Source organism: Hakea prostrata, chromosome 1 (assembly GCF_041222555.1).
Source record: "Hakea prostrata isolate BN-2017 chromosome 1, UWA_Hpros_2, whole genome shotgun sequence".
NCBI classification, from domain to species: Eukaryota; Viridiplantae; Streptophyta; class Magnoliopsida; order Proteales; family Proteaceae; genus Hakea; species Hakea prostrata.
The window spans coordinates 53912428-53930728 of NC_142600.1; the positions used below are offsets into that span (position 1 = coordinate 53912428).

The window sequence follows — 18301 nt, forward strand, 5'->3', positions numbered from 1 at the left end:
TGAAGATATGCCAGGATGAAATTGAGCAAGTTGCAAAATCAATTAAAAGATGGACTTTGTTCGTAGATGGATCAAGCAATTCACAAGGAAGCGGAGCAGGCCTATTAATGAAAAGTCCAGGGGGATTTGAAATAAAATATGCCCTTTGTTTCAAGTTTAAAGCATCTAACAACGAGGCTGAATATGAAGCCATGTTAGTAGGGTTGAGAATGGGCAAAGCTTTAAGCATTCAACATCTAGAAATCAAAAGTGACTCACAACTGATTGTAAATCAGGTCAAGGGAGTCTACGGAGCCAAAGAAAGAAGAATGGAGAAATATCTGAACCTGGTCAACAATCACAAACAATACTTCCAAGATTTGGAAATTACTCAAGTACCAAGGGCAGAAAACGACCAGGCAGATTTATTATCTCGCTTGGCCACGGAAGGTATGGATGTTCAAGCACCTGTGGTCTATTTAGAAGAGCTTATTCGCCCAAGTATAAACATGGTCCACCACATGCAAATTACAACCGAGCAAGGTTGGATGGAGCCGATCATACATTATCTAGAGAACGATCAGCTCCCAGAAGACCAAAAACTTGCTCGAACAATAAGACAAGAGCAGCTCGGTTCACTATCAGGGACGAATTATTATACAAAAGATCCTTCACCTGACCACTGCTAAGATGCTTGGGATCACTAGAAGCCACAAAAGTTTTAAGAGAAGTGCACGGAGGGATCTGCGGATCTCACGTAGGATCCCGAACACTCTCAAATACAATTTTACGTCAAGGATTTTATTGGCTGACCTTAGAAAAAGATGCCAAAGACTTCGTTAAAAAATGCGACAAGTGCCAGGCACACACAAAAGTCTCCCACACACCAGCAGTTCCCTTGACATCAATTCTATCCCCGATACCTTTTGCAAGATGGGGAATAGACTTGGTAGGGAAGTTACCAAAAGCGTCGGGAGGAAAAGAATACTTGGTAGTAGCAGTGGACTATTTTACAAAGTGGGTAGAAGCTGAATCCCTGACAACAATCAATATCGAGCAAATGAAACGCTTTGTCAAGCATAACATATTATATAGATATGGAGTCCCAAAAATATTGGTGACCGACCACGGGAAACAATTTGAGAATGCAACATTCACAACATTTTGCAAGGAACAAGGGATCGAGCACAGGTTCTCCTCTGTAGCATATCCTCAAAGTAACGGCTAGGTTGAGGTTACTAATAGGACTATGCTTGATGGGCTTAAGAAGAGGCTCGACTAGCTCAAAGGAAGGTGGGTGGACGAACTACCCAGCGTACTGTGGTCGTACTGAACAACACCGAGGATGACCACTGGAGAATCACCATTCCGACTAGCCTACGGAATAGAGGCAAGAGTCCCGGTAGAAATTCATATTGGATCACTTCGAGAAATAGAATTCGAAGAAGAAGCAAACACTGAGGGAATGCAAACTAATTTGGATCTGATCGATGAGGTAAGAGACAAAGCCCAATTCCGACTTGAAGAATATCAGCGAAGAATAGTAACATATTATAATGCCAAGGTTCGGAACGAGCAATACTTGCCCGGTGAACTTGTGCTTCGCCGAACGACCGCTTCAGACCCAACTAATCAAGGAAAATTATCCCCAAATTTGGAGGGACCATACATAGTTATACGACAAGTCGCTCTTGGAGCGTATCATTTACAAGACCTGGAAACAAGCAACAAAATTCCTCGATCATGGAATTCAAACAATCTTTGAAAGTACTATCAATAAGCATAGTCACCAAGAATGTTGTAGGCACGACAAATTTTGATTATTCAGTTTTGTTATTTATTTTAGTGTGTAGTCAAAATGGGAGATTTATAATCCCAAAATGTCAAGTCTTTTACTTCATCAAATAAATGAAGACAATCGTTCAAATTGCTACTCGACTTCATATCAATTCAACTAGACGTACAGATAAGACCTAAGACTCTTAGGCAGATAAGATCTAAGTCTCTTAGGCAGATAAAACCTAAGTCTCTTAGGCAGAAAGACCTAAGACTCTTAGGTAGAAAGACCTAGGCACAAAGACCTAATGTATTTAGGCAGAAAGTCCCAAGATTTATTCTCAGGCAGAAAGGACCTGATATAATTAGGCGGAAAAGACCTAAGAGGCTGAAATGCTATGCTTAGGCAGAAAGACCTAAAATATTTAGGCAGAAAGTCCCAAGATTTATTCTTTCGCAGAAAGCCCTAGATTTATTCTTAGGCAGAAAAGACCTAATATAATTAGGCAGAAAAGACCTAGGCGGACAAGACCTGAAATTCTTAGGAAAGCCCTACGAATTTTAAGGCAGAAAAGACCTAACATTCCTTAGGCATGAAAACTTCAAAGATTTTTTCATCATACTAAGTTTTCATGCCCGGGGGATAGGGGTTATGACCGTACAGTTGTTGACGAACAACTACTTGGTTTATGACCGAACAAACCTTACCTTACCGAACAACATGGCTTTGAATGATGAGCAGAAATTTCAGAATCTTCACAAAGATGACCAAAGCACACGAATTATTCCTCCCCGAATAGAATACATAGTAAATTTGTACGGGAGAATGCTATGAATGAGCAGTACACATTACGAGAAAATAACTGTAAAACCCAACCCTAACCTTGACCCGGAAACCTTGTTGTTTGTAGGTCCGACAATCCGAAGTAAGGCAAGAAGTCAACTATGGGCCATCTCAGTGGAAGACTTGGTGTTTGGCTTAGAATCCATGAGTGTTGATGACAGTGTTCCATTTATGAAAACTGCACCCTGATGAAGAAGGAATTAGTTGATGGACTTGGAGTACTCTCTAACTTGGTTCGAAGGCATTTCTATCTACTAGGTAAGCCACTTGGTGTGTGTTCAAAACCCCTTCATGTTTGGATTTGATCTGAGCCTTCATTTCCCTGTTTTGGACTTGCTATCTTGGTTGGTCGACTGCTTGGTCGACTGGGCCAGTCGACCAATCAATCGACCAATGGGTCCTGTTTTGTTGAATTAGGTCTTGGCTTCTCTATTTAAGCCCAACTTCGAATCTAATTCGTCTTTTTTGCCTCCAAACTCTTTGGAACGAACCAGAGCTCTCCTCAAGTCATCTCCTCTGCATCCTTGGTGATTTTCTTGACGGATCTTCGTCAAATCTCTTGCATTTACACAAAAAGGTATGTGATCATCCTCTTCTATGCTTCATCTTTGATTCTCCATTGTTTTTCTTTCCTTTTCTGTTTGAGGACAGTAGAGATGATGTTGCATCTCTGTTGCAACCATCACTCTACTCATCTTCTCTCTTTTCCTAAGGATCTAAAGCTTGGTGGATGATCTTCATCAAGATAGTCACTCGCTTTTGAAGGAAACCATGTATTCATCCTCTTTCCTTTTTTTGATTGATGTTCTTCATTCTTAGATCTATTTTTCTAGAAGATCTATGCATGTTTTTCATGAATCCTTTATCAGATTAGTAATCCATCATCCTATAGTTTCTCGTCCATGATTTTGCTATGATTTCTTCAAGAACCATGATTGATCTAATTATGGTAAGTTTTTGTTACCTAATTTGTAACTTGAAGACTTGATATTATTAGGATTTTGAAGTCCTCTATATACCAACATACTATCCTTGCATATTCCCTTTTGTTTGAAGTCCTTTTGAATCACCAGATTCGGATTTGTAATCGAAATCTCTTGATTTTTTCAGTCATTGTCTCTGTTGGTCGACTGAGGCAGTAGACCAATCAATCGACCAATGAGGACAACAACCTCATATTTGGTATGTTTTGGATGATTTGATCTCTTTCCTTCTAGGTATCTTTCTTAATGTGTTATATATACTAGTTTAGGACTTTCTTTCCAAGTTTAGACAAGATCTTACTTGATCCCCAAGATCCTTTGCGAAGTAATTAAGGTCAGGATAGTTATTTCCTTAATTACATAGATTGCATGATTTAGTTTCCATACTTGGATCTCTTTGATTTACTTCTATAAATAGATTCTTATATTGGCTGAATACTGATGCAACTACTTTGATTACAATAGCATTACTTGTTTATGCTAATTAGTTCATGTATGATTTACTTACCAATTATATACAAGTTAGATGTTGTTATTGATTTCTTTCCATATAAGAAGTTACCATATATGTGATATGATGGATTTATGGTTGTAAATGATTAGGTATGGTTTGGAAAGGGGAGGTGTCCTTTTGACACTTCTGTCCTTGGACACCTACGGGAATATTATGAGATGTTTCTGGAGATGCCCTTTGGACACCTTCCTAAACTGTTGGTTGACATATCTAGGGCTATCTAGTAATGTTTGGCTAGGATGTCTCGTTATATCAGACCTTAATCAGAGGGGTATTGAGACCGAACGACCCGTGGTAGCAATGGGGATTCATGGGCGCTCAAGATCGGTAACCAACCCGTGAGAGGACAGGAATCACATTGTGGGGGCCATTTATTGGTAGGGTTGCATATGGATAGACTTGGGCTCACGGGCGCTCAAGACCGGTAACCAACCCGTGAGGGGACGTGAGAGCTTCCCGTTTACCATATGTGGATAACCAATAGGGTTGATGAGTCTGTAGTCAGGGACTATGAGGACTCTAGTGTGAAGGATACCGGAAAGGATCGCCAGGGGTGAGGAATGGACGTATCTGGAGCTGAGTTGATGTGACTAAGTAGGAGACTCGCATTTGGCTAGGCTTTGACCCTGAAATGCGCCAGTACTTAGACCAATGGTGATGTGAGAGAGCGGTGACCTAAACCCCAGCCATGGAATGTCCCGAGAGATGCCGGACCCACTACGAAAAGGCGTTGTGTGATGAGACCTTCCTAAAGAAGTACGGTGCTATGACTTAAAGCATGTCTGCCAATAGAGACCAACTTACATAGAGTTAGAATCATAATGCATCATATGTTTCATATCATATTGCATCTTACTTTGCTTTGAAATCCTGCTATTCATGTTATTATGGATTAACTGCCTCACTGGGTTTCTTTTGAAACTCACTCCTTTTGTGCTATGTATTGTTAGATTTCTCTACAGGTTTTGAGTATCATGACTGCTCATATGAAGAAGCACAAGGAGAAGAGACATATATCCAGGAAGGTGATTGCGGTTACGACAATTACACTGAAGATTCCACGGGTGGTTATGCTGCGTACGATGCTTAGTCCGACCATAGAGTGGAAGCGCCCTTGCGCCATTTTTGAGATTTATACTTATAGAGATGTCGTCTATAAGATTGAGAACAATTTAGTTACTCATTGTACTTGCTACTGGGATTAGTTTACATCATTTTTCCTTTTCTTTTTGGAACTACTTTTCTGCTGTTTAGAGTGAGATTTCCGCCTCACTTTACTTTTTTATTTTGACATTTTGATTGTCTTTCGTACTCTATAATATATGATTTATTCCTTCCTTATTTGGATCTCTTAATTATACTTTGCACATTGATTATTTATGTTCATGATTATGTTATTGTCTATGTGGGAGGTTGATTACCTCGATACTTGATCTTCGGGGTTGTGGATCACACACTCGGGTATGCCAAGTAGGGTACTGGTTGGGTGGATGTGACAATAACGAACAAGTATACTTGGTATAAAAGGAAGATAAATATCATTGTTTACATAGAGTACCGAACAAAGGTACTCAGACAAAATAAACATACAAAAATCGTCATTGTTTGTTAAAAAAACGACACAGGCAATAAAAAGTTCAAGTGAGGAAGGTTGGACAAAGACAACTATTTAGCGACCACATCATCTGGGGGATTTCGACGGCGGCTTCAATGTTCGTCGAAGGGCGGGCTTGATTTTCCTCCTCAAGGGCCGGCTCCCAATCGGAATCAAGAAAATCCTGGACGTCCACCTCCTTAGATAATCCTAATGATTTCTTGCCTACTGCCTAAGATAGCTGGGGAATCTTGAGATTGTCATAGATGCTTGGGTCGATATATTTTTCTTACTTCTGAAGATCAAGTCCCCGGAACTCCCCGATGATACTGGAAAAGGCTGCACGCCGACCATACTTAAAGCCGGGAGCAGCAACCTTGGCCACGAATAGTTGACAACCCTTTGTTCGGACCCACCTGCGTATTACTTCATGGCGCAGCTCGTTGGAAAGATCCTCGAATGTGGCCGGACTAGCTTGAGCAAGTTGGTTGGTTAAGTCATTGATGAACTCATCCTTTTTAAGTTTCTCTTGCTTGGCGGATGTAAGAGCTATGTCTTTACCTTCCAAAGAAGTCTTAAGGGCATCAACCTTTGACTTATATGCGGATACTTGATTTTCAGCAGACTTAGCCTGAGCATCCATTTCAACCTTCTCCCCGGTTAGGCGTTTTACCTGAGCACTGAGATCCTTTATTTTTCCTTCAAGCATGTGAATGGCGGACACGTCTCGCCGAGAAACTTCCAAATTCCTCGCCCATGCTTGGGCCACAGCACAAACCAACCTAATGAAGGAAAGATTACTCAAAAGAGAGCAAATAAATAAAGAACAACCAAGAGGATTACCCGGGAAATTGTATTACCTGATCATCACATCTTGTGTTCGAGAAGAACCGATATCTGACAGGAACTTCTGATCGGCAGGGAGCACTACTCCCGGCAACCACTCCTTAGCCACTTCAGTCCCATCTTTTGAATTATTAAGAACATGGGAATCAGAAGTGAGCGACCAGGAAGGACGAAGCTCCGAGGAAGGTATGTCAATAACGACCCGGGCAGAAGGTTCTGATGAAGAAGAGAAAAAAGCATCCTCTCTCGACAAAGACGTCTTCTTTTTAGTTACTCGAGGAGGTAGATCTATGGCATCCTTGGGCCTCTTGAGAGTCGAAGAAGTTGAGACTTGCTTGCCCTTGGTTCGGGCCCGATCAGGTTTGGTCGGTACCCTTGCCTCAGCATCCTCGGCCTCTTCTTCGGCAGCCAGCTCACAAGCTTCGGTATTAAGCTTCATTGCAACAAAAAAAGATATGCTGTTATTCCCGAACAAACCAAAAACATAATGTATGAATCAAAGAAATACGACATGTAACTCACTGGGAAGGAACCCCCAATGACGCAACACATTGGGTTATTCCGGACAGTAGCCATGAACAACAAACATGTTCCTATCCTCAGTGGGAAGTAGAAGAATCTTATTCCTGGCACGCTCCTCGGCCTCAGTCAGAATGGGAAAGTCATTGGACCCTTCAAGTGGACCTCGGACCCAGTAAATCGGAAAAGAAGGAGCAGAAGGAGGTCGGACGAAGAAGTATTTAGGGTGCCACCCCCTTGTGTTGGACGGGAGGGTACCAGTCCTGACAAAATTCCCTTCCCAACTACATTGGGAAGCTGTCCGTTTGGATAAGTAAAACCACCCATCTTGCTCTTGCTTTTTTGTCATAAAGAAATGAAGGAAAAGAGCAAGAGATGGTCGGAACCCCCAAAAACAAATAACATTTCTCCAACTGTTTGGTACGAACATCTCGGGGCACATACCGAAATGAATCATAACCTCTCTAAAGAGAGGATGGACGGGAAGGCGAAAACCACTTTTCAGAGCATCTTCGTAGAGAGCAAACTCCTCGGGCTGAGGAGAATTCGCCCTCTCATTAGAGCTCGGGATGCAGATAATATGGTCAGAAGGTATCTCATACTTTTGACGAAGATACTCCAATCTATCCTCGGTCATCAACGAAGGAAGGAAGTCGGGGCTAGACGAATATGGATCATAATCAATATGGTCGGGAGTGAGGTCTTTGTTCTTCTCAATGGTATACTCTTCTAAGGACAGACTATCTTTCCAACACCTCCTATCAGCTTTGAAACGAGCTCGAGCACTTTGGCTGACTACTCTTGGTCGAGATTCTACATCTACTTCACCATCATTACTTGTGGGTTCATGACTAGATAAAGTTTCAAGGGTTTCTTCAGACCTATCATCATTACTCTGTTCGGAATATGCAGAAAGTTTGGGTTCATCAGAGGGTTCCTCTACTAAATCTCTCCTACGTTTCAAGGCCATAGAGCCCTTCTTCACTACTACCATGATTCTTTATGGGGTTAAAAGGAAGGCATAAAGGAGAAATAAGAAGGAAAGCATAGAAAAGAAAAAAGCAAAAATAGAAAATGAAAAACGCATAAGACATAGCAGGTATCACAAAAAAGAAAGAAAAAAAACAGTGAAAGAAAGAGATGAGGAACAACCTAACTTACTTGTTCAAAGTTTCCTGAAGAAGAAGGTGAGAAGGAACTTCAAAAGAAAAGAGCGAACATCAGCTTTCGCCTCTCCACAATCACAGTAAGGAAAGATAGAAACAATGAAATGAAACGAAGAAGGAAGAGGTTATATTTATTAATCCTAGATTCTAATCTGAGGGCTATGACAGACCCATAATCTAGGGTCAAAATTCAAAAAGTTAAGATTCTCATCTAACAGAGCTTTAAAAATACAAATGGACGACAGAAGATGAGAGGTTTTCTTGGTCATTATGATGAGTATTCAATGCGACTTGACAACTATGACACGTGTCAATCACGCACGAGCTTCGAATGACGTGTTTCGATATTCGGGCAAAAATGACGGCTACTCATGTGTCACATCCACCCAGCCGGTACCCTATCTGGCATACCCGGGATGTGATCCACAGCCCCGCAGATCCATAGTTCAGGGACCACATAATCCACATCAACGATAATACAATCATGAACAGATAATAATCATAAACTAACAATGAATGATCATGGAATTCAAAAATAAGGTGTCAGACATAATCAGAGTGCGGAAATAAATATCAAATCAGATAACTTAAGAAGGCAGTGGGCGGAATCCACTCCTTCACCAAACGGAAGTGAGGTCAAAATTTAGTTTAGTACAAGTCTCAAGTTATGAAGATAAATTAAAGTTATTACAATTCTTCTAAGTTTAACTGTCACAAAAAGAAGTAGTAACTACTCATAAGTCTCCTCCACAATGGATATGTCCTCCTCAAAAGTGAGGACCATGGAGATCCAACATGACTGCTCCCATACAACTCCAGGGCTAACCCTGGTACGCCGGGTGATCTTCTTCGGTATGGTCACCGAAGTCTTCAGTGTAGCTAGCCTCCGGATAGTAGTATGAGGTATCCGGGTCCGTCTCGGGGAGGGTACCATCGGAGTAATCACCTGTAGAATAGCCTAACAAAATATTGCAACAGAAAAGGAATGAGTTCAAAAGAACTCAGCAAGGAAGTTATCCCACCACACATAAACCACAAGATAATCATAAAATGATGCAGATGATATGAGGCATATAATGCAATATGACTTTATTCTAAGTATGCTGGTCATCTATGGTAGACATGCTTTAAGTCATAGCACCATACTTCTTTAGGTAGTCTCAGTCACTCATCACCGGGGTGAATTGGGTCCTGCATCCCTCTCGGACAAATCCATGGTTGGGGGTTTCGGTCACCGCTCTCTCACATCACCGTTTGGTCTAAGTATTGGCGCATGTCAGGGTATAGCCTAGCCCAATGCAAGTCATCTACTTAATCATATCATGCCAGTTCCAGATACTTCCATTCCTCCCCTCTCGGGATCCTTTCCGGTATCCTTCACACTAGAGTCACGGATATTACTCACCGGACTCATCAACCCTATTGGTCATCCACAAATGGTAAACGGGAAGCTCTCACGTCCCTCTCACGTCCCTCTCACGGATCATTTCACCGGTCTTGAGTGCCCGTGAGCCCAAGTCTAGCCATTTGTAACCCTACCAATAAATGGCCCCTTTCGGGTAACCGTAATGCAATTTATGTCCTCTCACGGAGTGGATACCGGTCTTGAGCGCCCACAAATCCACACTACTACCACGGGTTGTTCGGTCTCAATGCCCTTCCGAATCGGGTCCGATATGATAGGGACATCCTAGCCATACATCTAGACAAATCCTATGCATGTCATTCAATAACCCAGGAAAGCGTCAATGGACACCTTCGGAGAACATCCCATACTATTCCCTCCGATGTCCAAGGACAGAAGCACCAGTAGGGTACCCCTCAATCCCAAGTTATACTTAAGCAATCACATGCCCAAGTTCATCATATCAGTTCACAAGATACAACGTCATAATAAACATTCGATTCATGACATTGACATAAGTCATCATATATTGAAATTGATAAACATGATACAACATTGAAGTAATATAATGTAAACACAAAGCTACTGTTAAAATACATATGTAGCAAGTCTAACATGATAAGGATATGAATTAGAAACTATATTTACTAGGATAGGAATACCAAGTCAAGATTTCCATATCCTAGGTAATTACATCGATAACTATCCTTACCTTGAATCGGAGAAGAGAATGGTCCAAGATCACAAGCAGTGGCCCAAATAGTCTTAAAGTCCTAAACAAGCATATATGAAAGGTTAGAGAAGAAATCGGAACAATCGGAGATCAAACGAATCGGAATCGGGCAAAAGTTGTTGACAAGAACTCTATTGGTCGATACATTTGGTCGATAGTATCGACCAATAGTATCGACCAAATCAATTCCGAGACAGCAAGCTGGCTTTTCGGATTCTTGCCCGGATTTGGTCTTCCTGGTCTCGGATTGACATGAAACTTGGAGGATAGTCTAGGCACAACATGGGGACACTAATTATCAAGAAACTTTCATAATCCAATGGTCCATTTGGAAATCCCCAAATTGACATATTAAGGTTAAGAGTTGTAGATCATAGCATTGGCTATAACTCAATGCAAATTAGGGGAAAACATGGGGGATTAGGTAGGGAATCGTTTAGAAGTAACATGGAGCACATATGCAAGGTATAGATTAAGTAAATCACGAGCTTCATCTCAGTTTTGGTAAATAAAGCAAGTTGGTAAGCAATAAATCATGGAAATGTGTAGTCAATGATCATGAGGTGAATCAATCATAGTCATATCGGTGAAAACATCATTGTATGGGGTTTAGAAGGTTCATGGCAAGGTGTATGCAAGGTTGCAGCACCTTGACCATGGTCCCAACAGTAAAATAGAGAAAAGATGAGTGAGAAAGTGATTAGGAGAGAGAGTCATACCTTTAAAGTGGAACAAGAAGGTAGGAATAAGTGGTTGGCAATGATTGATGAAGAAGATGCTTCACCACTACCAAGGAGGAGTTCTTGGGAGGCTCTCTCACGTTCCCAGATGTTAAAGACGCGAGGATAGGGCTCCAGTCTCGAGGAATAAATAAATAGAAAAGAATATTCTAAGAATCTTTAAATCTGGGCTCAGCAGACTTGTTGGTCGATACATTTGGTCGATGGTATCGACCAATAGTATCGACCAAAACAAACTCTGCAGAATTTTACAGAATAGTACAGCAACTTTAGGTGCGGACTTGGAGGGCTATACAAGGTCAAATTGCATGGGGTTTTCTCCTACAGTTCACTCAAGAGGTCTAGTTTCAGGGAGTACCTTCGGATTATGCACAGGAGTCCGTTTGCTATTTCAACTGTCTCGCTCTTCATCAGTGCGCAGATTCTAACTTAACACTGGTAATGTGCTCAAGGAAGGAGCAGCATCATCAATGTCCATAAACTGGAATCCCGACATTACGTCATCAACCAGTAGGGCCCATAAGTCCCTCCTACCACCACTTCGGGTCTTTGGACCTACAAACATAACAATGACCGGGTCGGGTCAAGGTTAGGTAAAAGCTGGATTTTACATCATGAGTGGGACGTTACTCAATGTTCTCGAGAAAGAGAACATTGGTCGTCCCTACCAAGATCCTCATGTTCTAGAGAGATTTAATCCCTTGAGCCGAACATCTCGACCTCAAGAGATTGGGGGGCTTATGTTAAGGATAAAATGAATCATTCGGTACATACCGGTCTAAACTCATGATTGCACGATCCGACCAAGATTGTTGCTCAATACGGTTCGACCAGGAGGTTCATGTTAGGACCAACCATAGCGGCAAGAGTATTCGGCTAACATATTTAGGGAACCTGACTAAGGTAAACTCCTATCATCTATCAACTACAGAAGAAGTTAAACTGGGTAAAGAACTATTCGTAGAGTTAGTCTCCTAGAACAACTCATCTTAGAGTCATGTTCCGAATCTAACTCTATCATCTTATACTATATAAACACCTCAGGTAAACATGAAGGGATAAGCATTCATATTCTATGTGATCAATTACTTGAATTCTCTATTAAGTAGTTGAGATCATATAATTGGTACTGACTTGCTCATCGGAGACGTACCTCGACCACCCAAAGTCGAGCACGTATTTTGCAGGTTTGTGACAGGGAAGGACGAGCAAGATTCTGTATCAACAACATGTTAGATATTGTTGGATGGGCATGAAAATAATATATGTGGAACGCTATGGGCCGATCTACTAACTTATGATATACACCTTGTATGGTGATAAAATAAATACATGTTGAACTCTATAGGCCAATCTACAGTCAAACAAAGTCGAAATATTTTTCCACCAATAAATATTTATTTTATTTTTTCAAAAATTAATAAAATAAGTATAAAAATTTTAAATGATTATCAAAAATTGGAAAATATGGGGAACAAGTTTCCAAAATTATAGAAAAATCTTAAATGGCTTTCTATATGCTTTTAAAGTGTTGTCCATTTAGTTTCATCACCAATTTTGCTATGGCCAATTGATTTTATATATAAAAAGAATAAAGTTTCATCACCATCATCTAGTTAGGTACTTCATTGTTTATTTGTTTGACTGAAATTAATTTGATGTTGTTTAATAACTTATCCAATCGTTTTGTGTATGCAACAATAATCATGTCTGGGAGTAGGAGGCAATTAGGGTCATAGATGCAGGGGGAGGGTAGTTTCCTGTCACCAAAGGCAGGGGATGACAAATAGCAGAGGTAGGATGATGGTAGAGAGCAAAGATAAGCTACTGCTTTCTAACCCAGGGGTGACCCTGAATGGCCGTGCCCAAGTGGTTTATAATAAGAAGACCCAATGTAACTTTTGCGGCCGTAACTTTATGGGAGGTGGCATTGGTAGGTTTCAGGCACACCTCACCAGCAACGTGAAGGATGCTTAGTGCAACATGGTATTAGTTGAGGTTATACGACAATTAGAGATTTGGGAAAAGGAGGTATGAAAGAATGTTGATAAATAGAGAGTGGTGGCTACACTTGTTGAGGTAGTGAGGGTTTGTTTACCCCATTGATTCTGATTTAGATGAGGATAATGATGATCTCGTCAATGCACATACAACTGCAAAGGTCAGGGATTTGAGGTGGGTGATGGCAAAGAGTAGGGCATCACTACAATATGAGCAGGAGTAGGCCAGAGGCATTGTAGGAGTTGGTCCTCTAGAGCTGCGGGAGTTCGACCTTTCAGTTTGGTTGTGTTTTTGGTATGTTTAGGGGGTCTCAGATTTGTAGGGTTGCTCCTCCATTAGTGGTCCTCCATGAAGACATCATCCCATACTAGAACATGATCCAAATGTTTTCGAGAAGCCAGAGGGCAAAGTAGCCATTTTTAGAGGAGCTTGAGAGAACATAAAGGGCATGGTGAAGGAAGCAGTGGCGAAATGGATGCTTTTCAATGCCATTCCAGCCAACACAACACTTGGCCCCTATTATCAGTCGATGATTAACACCATCACAAAGTTTGATCCAGGTTACCATGGCCCCACACCTTATGAAATCATGAACAAGTATCTTCCAAGCTAGAACATGAGCTTATGGAGTACATTGCAGGGATGAGGTCCATCTAAGAGAGATGTTAGAAAAAAAAAATTTTAAATAATCAAAACAGTAGCTGAACTTGAACAGAGAAAAGAGAGAAGAAGAAGAAGAAGAGAAGAGAGATGAAGGACCAACTAAAGAGGCCTGTGATTCTAGCTAAAGAGTCTAGAATCACAGAGCCCTTTAATTTATAGCTTCTAATGAATCTAATACAACTTGAGAGACAAGTAATTGTCCTCTAGGGAAAAAAAAACTACAGCTTTAATAACATTCTAGCTCCTAAAATAGAAAGTTCTGAAAACAGAAACTATGCTTTCTAGAAACTCTCAAAACTTATGTAGCAAGACTCCTACATTAGAAATAGAAAGTAGAGTAGCTTCACTACCATAATATTGTTCACGTGAACAGTAAAATAGCTCAAACTTGCATATACTTCAACACTCCCCCTCAAGCTCTAGCATACGAGTCTCCCATGCCCAGCTTGCAACAAATAGATTGAAAACTTGGTCTGAACAGAGCTTTGGTGAACAATTAAGCTAGCTGGTCAGTAGAGCTCATAAAAGGAGTCGCTATAAGCTTCTTCTTAACTGCATCATGCACAAAGTGACAGTCTACCTGTATATGCTTTGTCTTCTCATGGAATACTAGATTACTAGCAATGTAAGTGGCTGCCTGATTATCACAAAACATTTTCATAGGGGCAGAAACTGGAAATCCCATTTCCTCTAACAACGAACAAAGCCTCATTAATTCAGTAGCGGTGAGGGCCATAGCCCTATACTCAGCTTCAACACTAGATTGGGCAATGGTGGACTGTTTTTACTCTTCCAAGTCACAAGATTTCCACCAAGAAAGTATAATAACATGCAGTTGATCAGTGATCAATGACAGATCCAGCACAATCTGCATCAGAAAAGGCAACAAAGTCCATACTCCAATAATCAATAGGTGAGCCCTTTTTCCGGGCACACTCTTGAGGTACCGAAGTACCCTCATTGCTACTGTCACATCCACCCAGCCGATACCCTATCTGGCATACCCGGGATGTGATCCACAACCCCGAAGATCCTTAGTTCAGGGACCACATTATCCACATCGACAATAACATAATTATGAACAATCAATATTAAACTAGCAATTGATAATAATAGAATTCAAAAAAGAGATACCAAGGATAATCAGAGTACGGAAGTAAATATCATATCAGATAAATTAAGAAGGCAGTGGGTAGAATCCACTCCTTCAAATAAGCGGAAGTGAGGTCAAAACTGAATAAGTACAAGTCTCAAGTTATGAAATTTAATTTAAGGTTATTACAATTCCTCTTGGTTTAACTGTCACAAAAAGGGGGTGGGTAGCTACACATAAATCTCCTCCACAATAAATATGTTCTCTTCGATAGTGAAGACCTCAGAGACCCAATATGGCTGCTCCCATACTATCTCTTCAGGTGCCTCACTATCCACAACAGTGTGTATGGATACACTCAGGAGCTGAGGTGGACAGGTACCTGTTGCCCTATGAGCTTCACGAGATATGTTCCATTCTTTGGGACAACCGGGGGTGTTACGCTCCATAGAGCAGCAGGCAAATGACGAATTCGGCTCGGATTATCGGTCGCATTGTGGGCTAAAACATCATGCCGAAGGCCGGACATCATCATCGGGTCACAGTGATGAAGGCCCTTCTCATTTATCGCATCTACATGGGATTCCAGATCGACTTGTCCTACATAATCCATAATGTCATGATAGATTTTGTGGCACATCCGAGTATGAGGAACCTTTGTTTTCGGAGATTACTAACATTAGTCTTCCAACACTTTGAGGTGAGTCTAGAGGGCGCAAATGTAGTCACTGGAGCATTGGGGTATATGATTGGGACGATGCCTGTTTGTGAAATTTAAAAGTAACCGCAAGTGCACGGTATCGTGTAGCTAACGGGTCGATCTCAAGGAGATGTGCCACTTATAATTCAACTTCTTAATAGTAATGCGAGAGTGGAATGATTCAATTTTTGTTAACTAATTAACTAAACTAAATGATCCTAATCTATACGTCTAATGCAATCGAATTGAAACGAAAAATAAATTAAACACTATCAATGCATAAATAAAAGACAGGAATTGAAATTGTGAACAATATAAATAAAAAGGAAAAAACAAAAAAGTAAAACCAGTTAGTATGTTAAAGCAGTCAGTAAAATTTAGTTCATAGCTAAAATGTAGATGCAACACCACCCGTCACCAGAAGCAGAGGCACGATTGTAGGTTTGCTCTGCTTATGTGGTCCGAGATGATGAATGAATAGGCAGAAAGTAAATAACAGAAAGTAAATAACAAAGCAATAAACAATGCAATAAAAGGAAAAAGAAGCCTTAACCAAAGAGAGGCACGACTGTAGGCATCTCTGATCAAGGATCCAGGGGAAGGGAGAACAATAAATAATGCTGAAAGTAAATCCTAAATTAAGAATATGGAGGGGTAGATAGAAGCGGGAATGGAGGGAGGAGAGAAGATTAATAAAGAAGGTTACTTACTTGCGAATTGAACAAACGATTCGAATCTCAACCAACCCTAACAACCAGATCTAGAATGATCTAAATCTGCAATTGCTAGACCCAGAGAAAAACGAATCTAAAAAAATTGAAACTTGAAGCTTGAAGCTTGAACTTGAATATCATTACATAAAAAGATTAAACTTAAACATTGAATCTAGAAATTTAAATCTCACTAATGCAAGCAAAGAAAACTAGAGAAAACCTTAATAAACTAAAGAGAGAAGAAAGAATGCTTCTACTAAGCTCTAAAACATGTTCTCCTTTGATGGAGTATGCTCTCCTTTTATAGAGTTTACATGAGATATGAAGCACGGCTGAATTTGAATAAAACTCAGGGTTTCTATCTGACTCAGTCAATTAGGGTTTTGACGTACTAATCGCGCCAACTTAGAGAGATCAGATGCATAATTCCACCGTTGGATTTGAGGTTTAAGTAGTCGTGAAGCTCTCCTCCAAAAATCAGCACGATCGGATATCGAATGACCGTTCGATGAAGGGTTTGATCAAAACTAGACAGAGGCATTCAAAAACGGGATTTTTCCTCTTTTTCTTTCTGAATATAATTCTTTTTCCTCTTTTTCTTTCTTTAATTAAATCCAAGATATGAGATAAGATATTGAGGTATGCAATGACTCTTTTCCATTTGGACTCTCTCAATAATATCTCTGTAGATTTGATTTAAAATCTCAGCCGTAGATCAAATTTGTCTTCTTTATCTCTTCAATATTTCGGAGTTGGCCCATAGTCACACATCTCTAGCCCATCATGTTCCAGATCAGGCCCATTTTCGCATTTGAGAATTTGAATGGACTTTTTGACGTGTAAAATAGCATGATTCAAGCCCAAAACTCCAAATGTTTGCTTAAATCTTGAAAAGTCCTAAAATTTGCAAAAGCAACATAAAACCCAAGGTAACTCCACTCTAAGTGTATAAAATGCATGCTTTATGCCCTAAGATTTCACACATAAATGTGCTCATCGGATTCCCCCACACTTAGATTAAGTTTGTCCTCAAGCAAAAATTAAAGAAAATTCAAATGCAAGTAAGAAACTAGTGCAACAAAATAAATCCTAAATCACTTACGTAGGAATCACGGTTACACTTAGCATGTGCAACAGGCCTTTAAACCACTAGGTTACCCCTAGAGGACGAGTTTTGTCTCGTGGATGTTTGCAGTGAATGTACATCCAAAATTCCAATTTTAGCTCAAAATAAAACATTGCAAATTCCAACTCTAACAATTGGTAAGTACTCATACAAGATCAATAGCTATGACAATTTTTCTCACCATTGATTTAAGATCCCCCACACTTGAACTTTATTACCCCATATTGATTCTTGAGACTTAGCATATATCTCAATCAAAGACTCACCTTATATCTTTCAAGTACACCTCTCCTTTAAGCAAAACCACTCATAAAGTAAGGGGACCAAGTACTAAGGTTTTGAAGTATTTTTGACCAAACAATTTTACCAAGGCATTGATGACACTTGTATTTATCTCTCTCTTTTCTTTTGAGTAGTGAACTCTACATTAATCCACTACGGTTGGCTTGAATGACATGGTGGAACAAACACCAGAAACCCAAGTTACTTTGTAGCTTTGCTTTGCATATGCCCACATAGACAGTGATGCGAGAGTTCTTTTTAATAATCTCCTTCCTAAGAGTTTCGATCAAGTCACCTCGATTCCGGAGTCGGAGTGCCCTGTCTAGTTCTAAGGAATTCAACTTTTACTTTCTACTTTTTTTTTTTTTTTTTGGTCATGCTATACACAAAATTGATCTCAACTTCTAGCCAAAGAAACAAGGACCCACAAAACTCATAGATGGTCCAACGCCTTAAGTTAAGGGCCTTTTATTTTTCTAAGGAAACTCTCATCTCAACATATATACAAGTTACCTTCCTCTCAACAGGGTTTTTATGAGTTCATGATGGGTACCAAAATCACTCTCATTTCACACATCATAGCAATTGAAAGAATATGTATACTAACCAAAAGTCAAAGTTAAA

At 40.3% G+C, this 18301-nt stretch overlaps 1 protein-coding gene across 2 annotated transcripts in view; it reads left to right on the forward strand.

Annotated features, from left to right (window-relative positions):
- LOC149029142 (CAP-gly domain linker) overlaps positions 1-5427 on the forward strand; it is a 60384-nt gene extending 54957 nt beyond the window's left edge. The window contains exon 4 of one of the 2 annotated variants that reach the window (XM_089140576.1): positions 5047-5427. In XM_089140576.1, coding sequence (XP_088996702.1) covers positions 5047-5186 — 140 coding nt within the window. In that variant the 3' untranslated portion in view covers positions 5187-5427. The remainder of the gene's footprint in view (positions 1-5046) is intronic. The other variant, XM_089140584.1, reaches the window with a different exon arrangement.
- The last annotated feature ends 12874 nt before the right edge of the window (positions 5428-18301 follow it).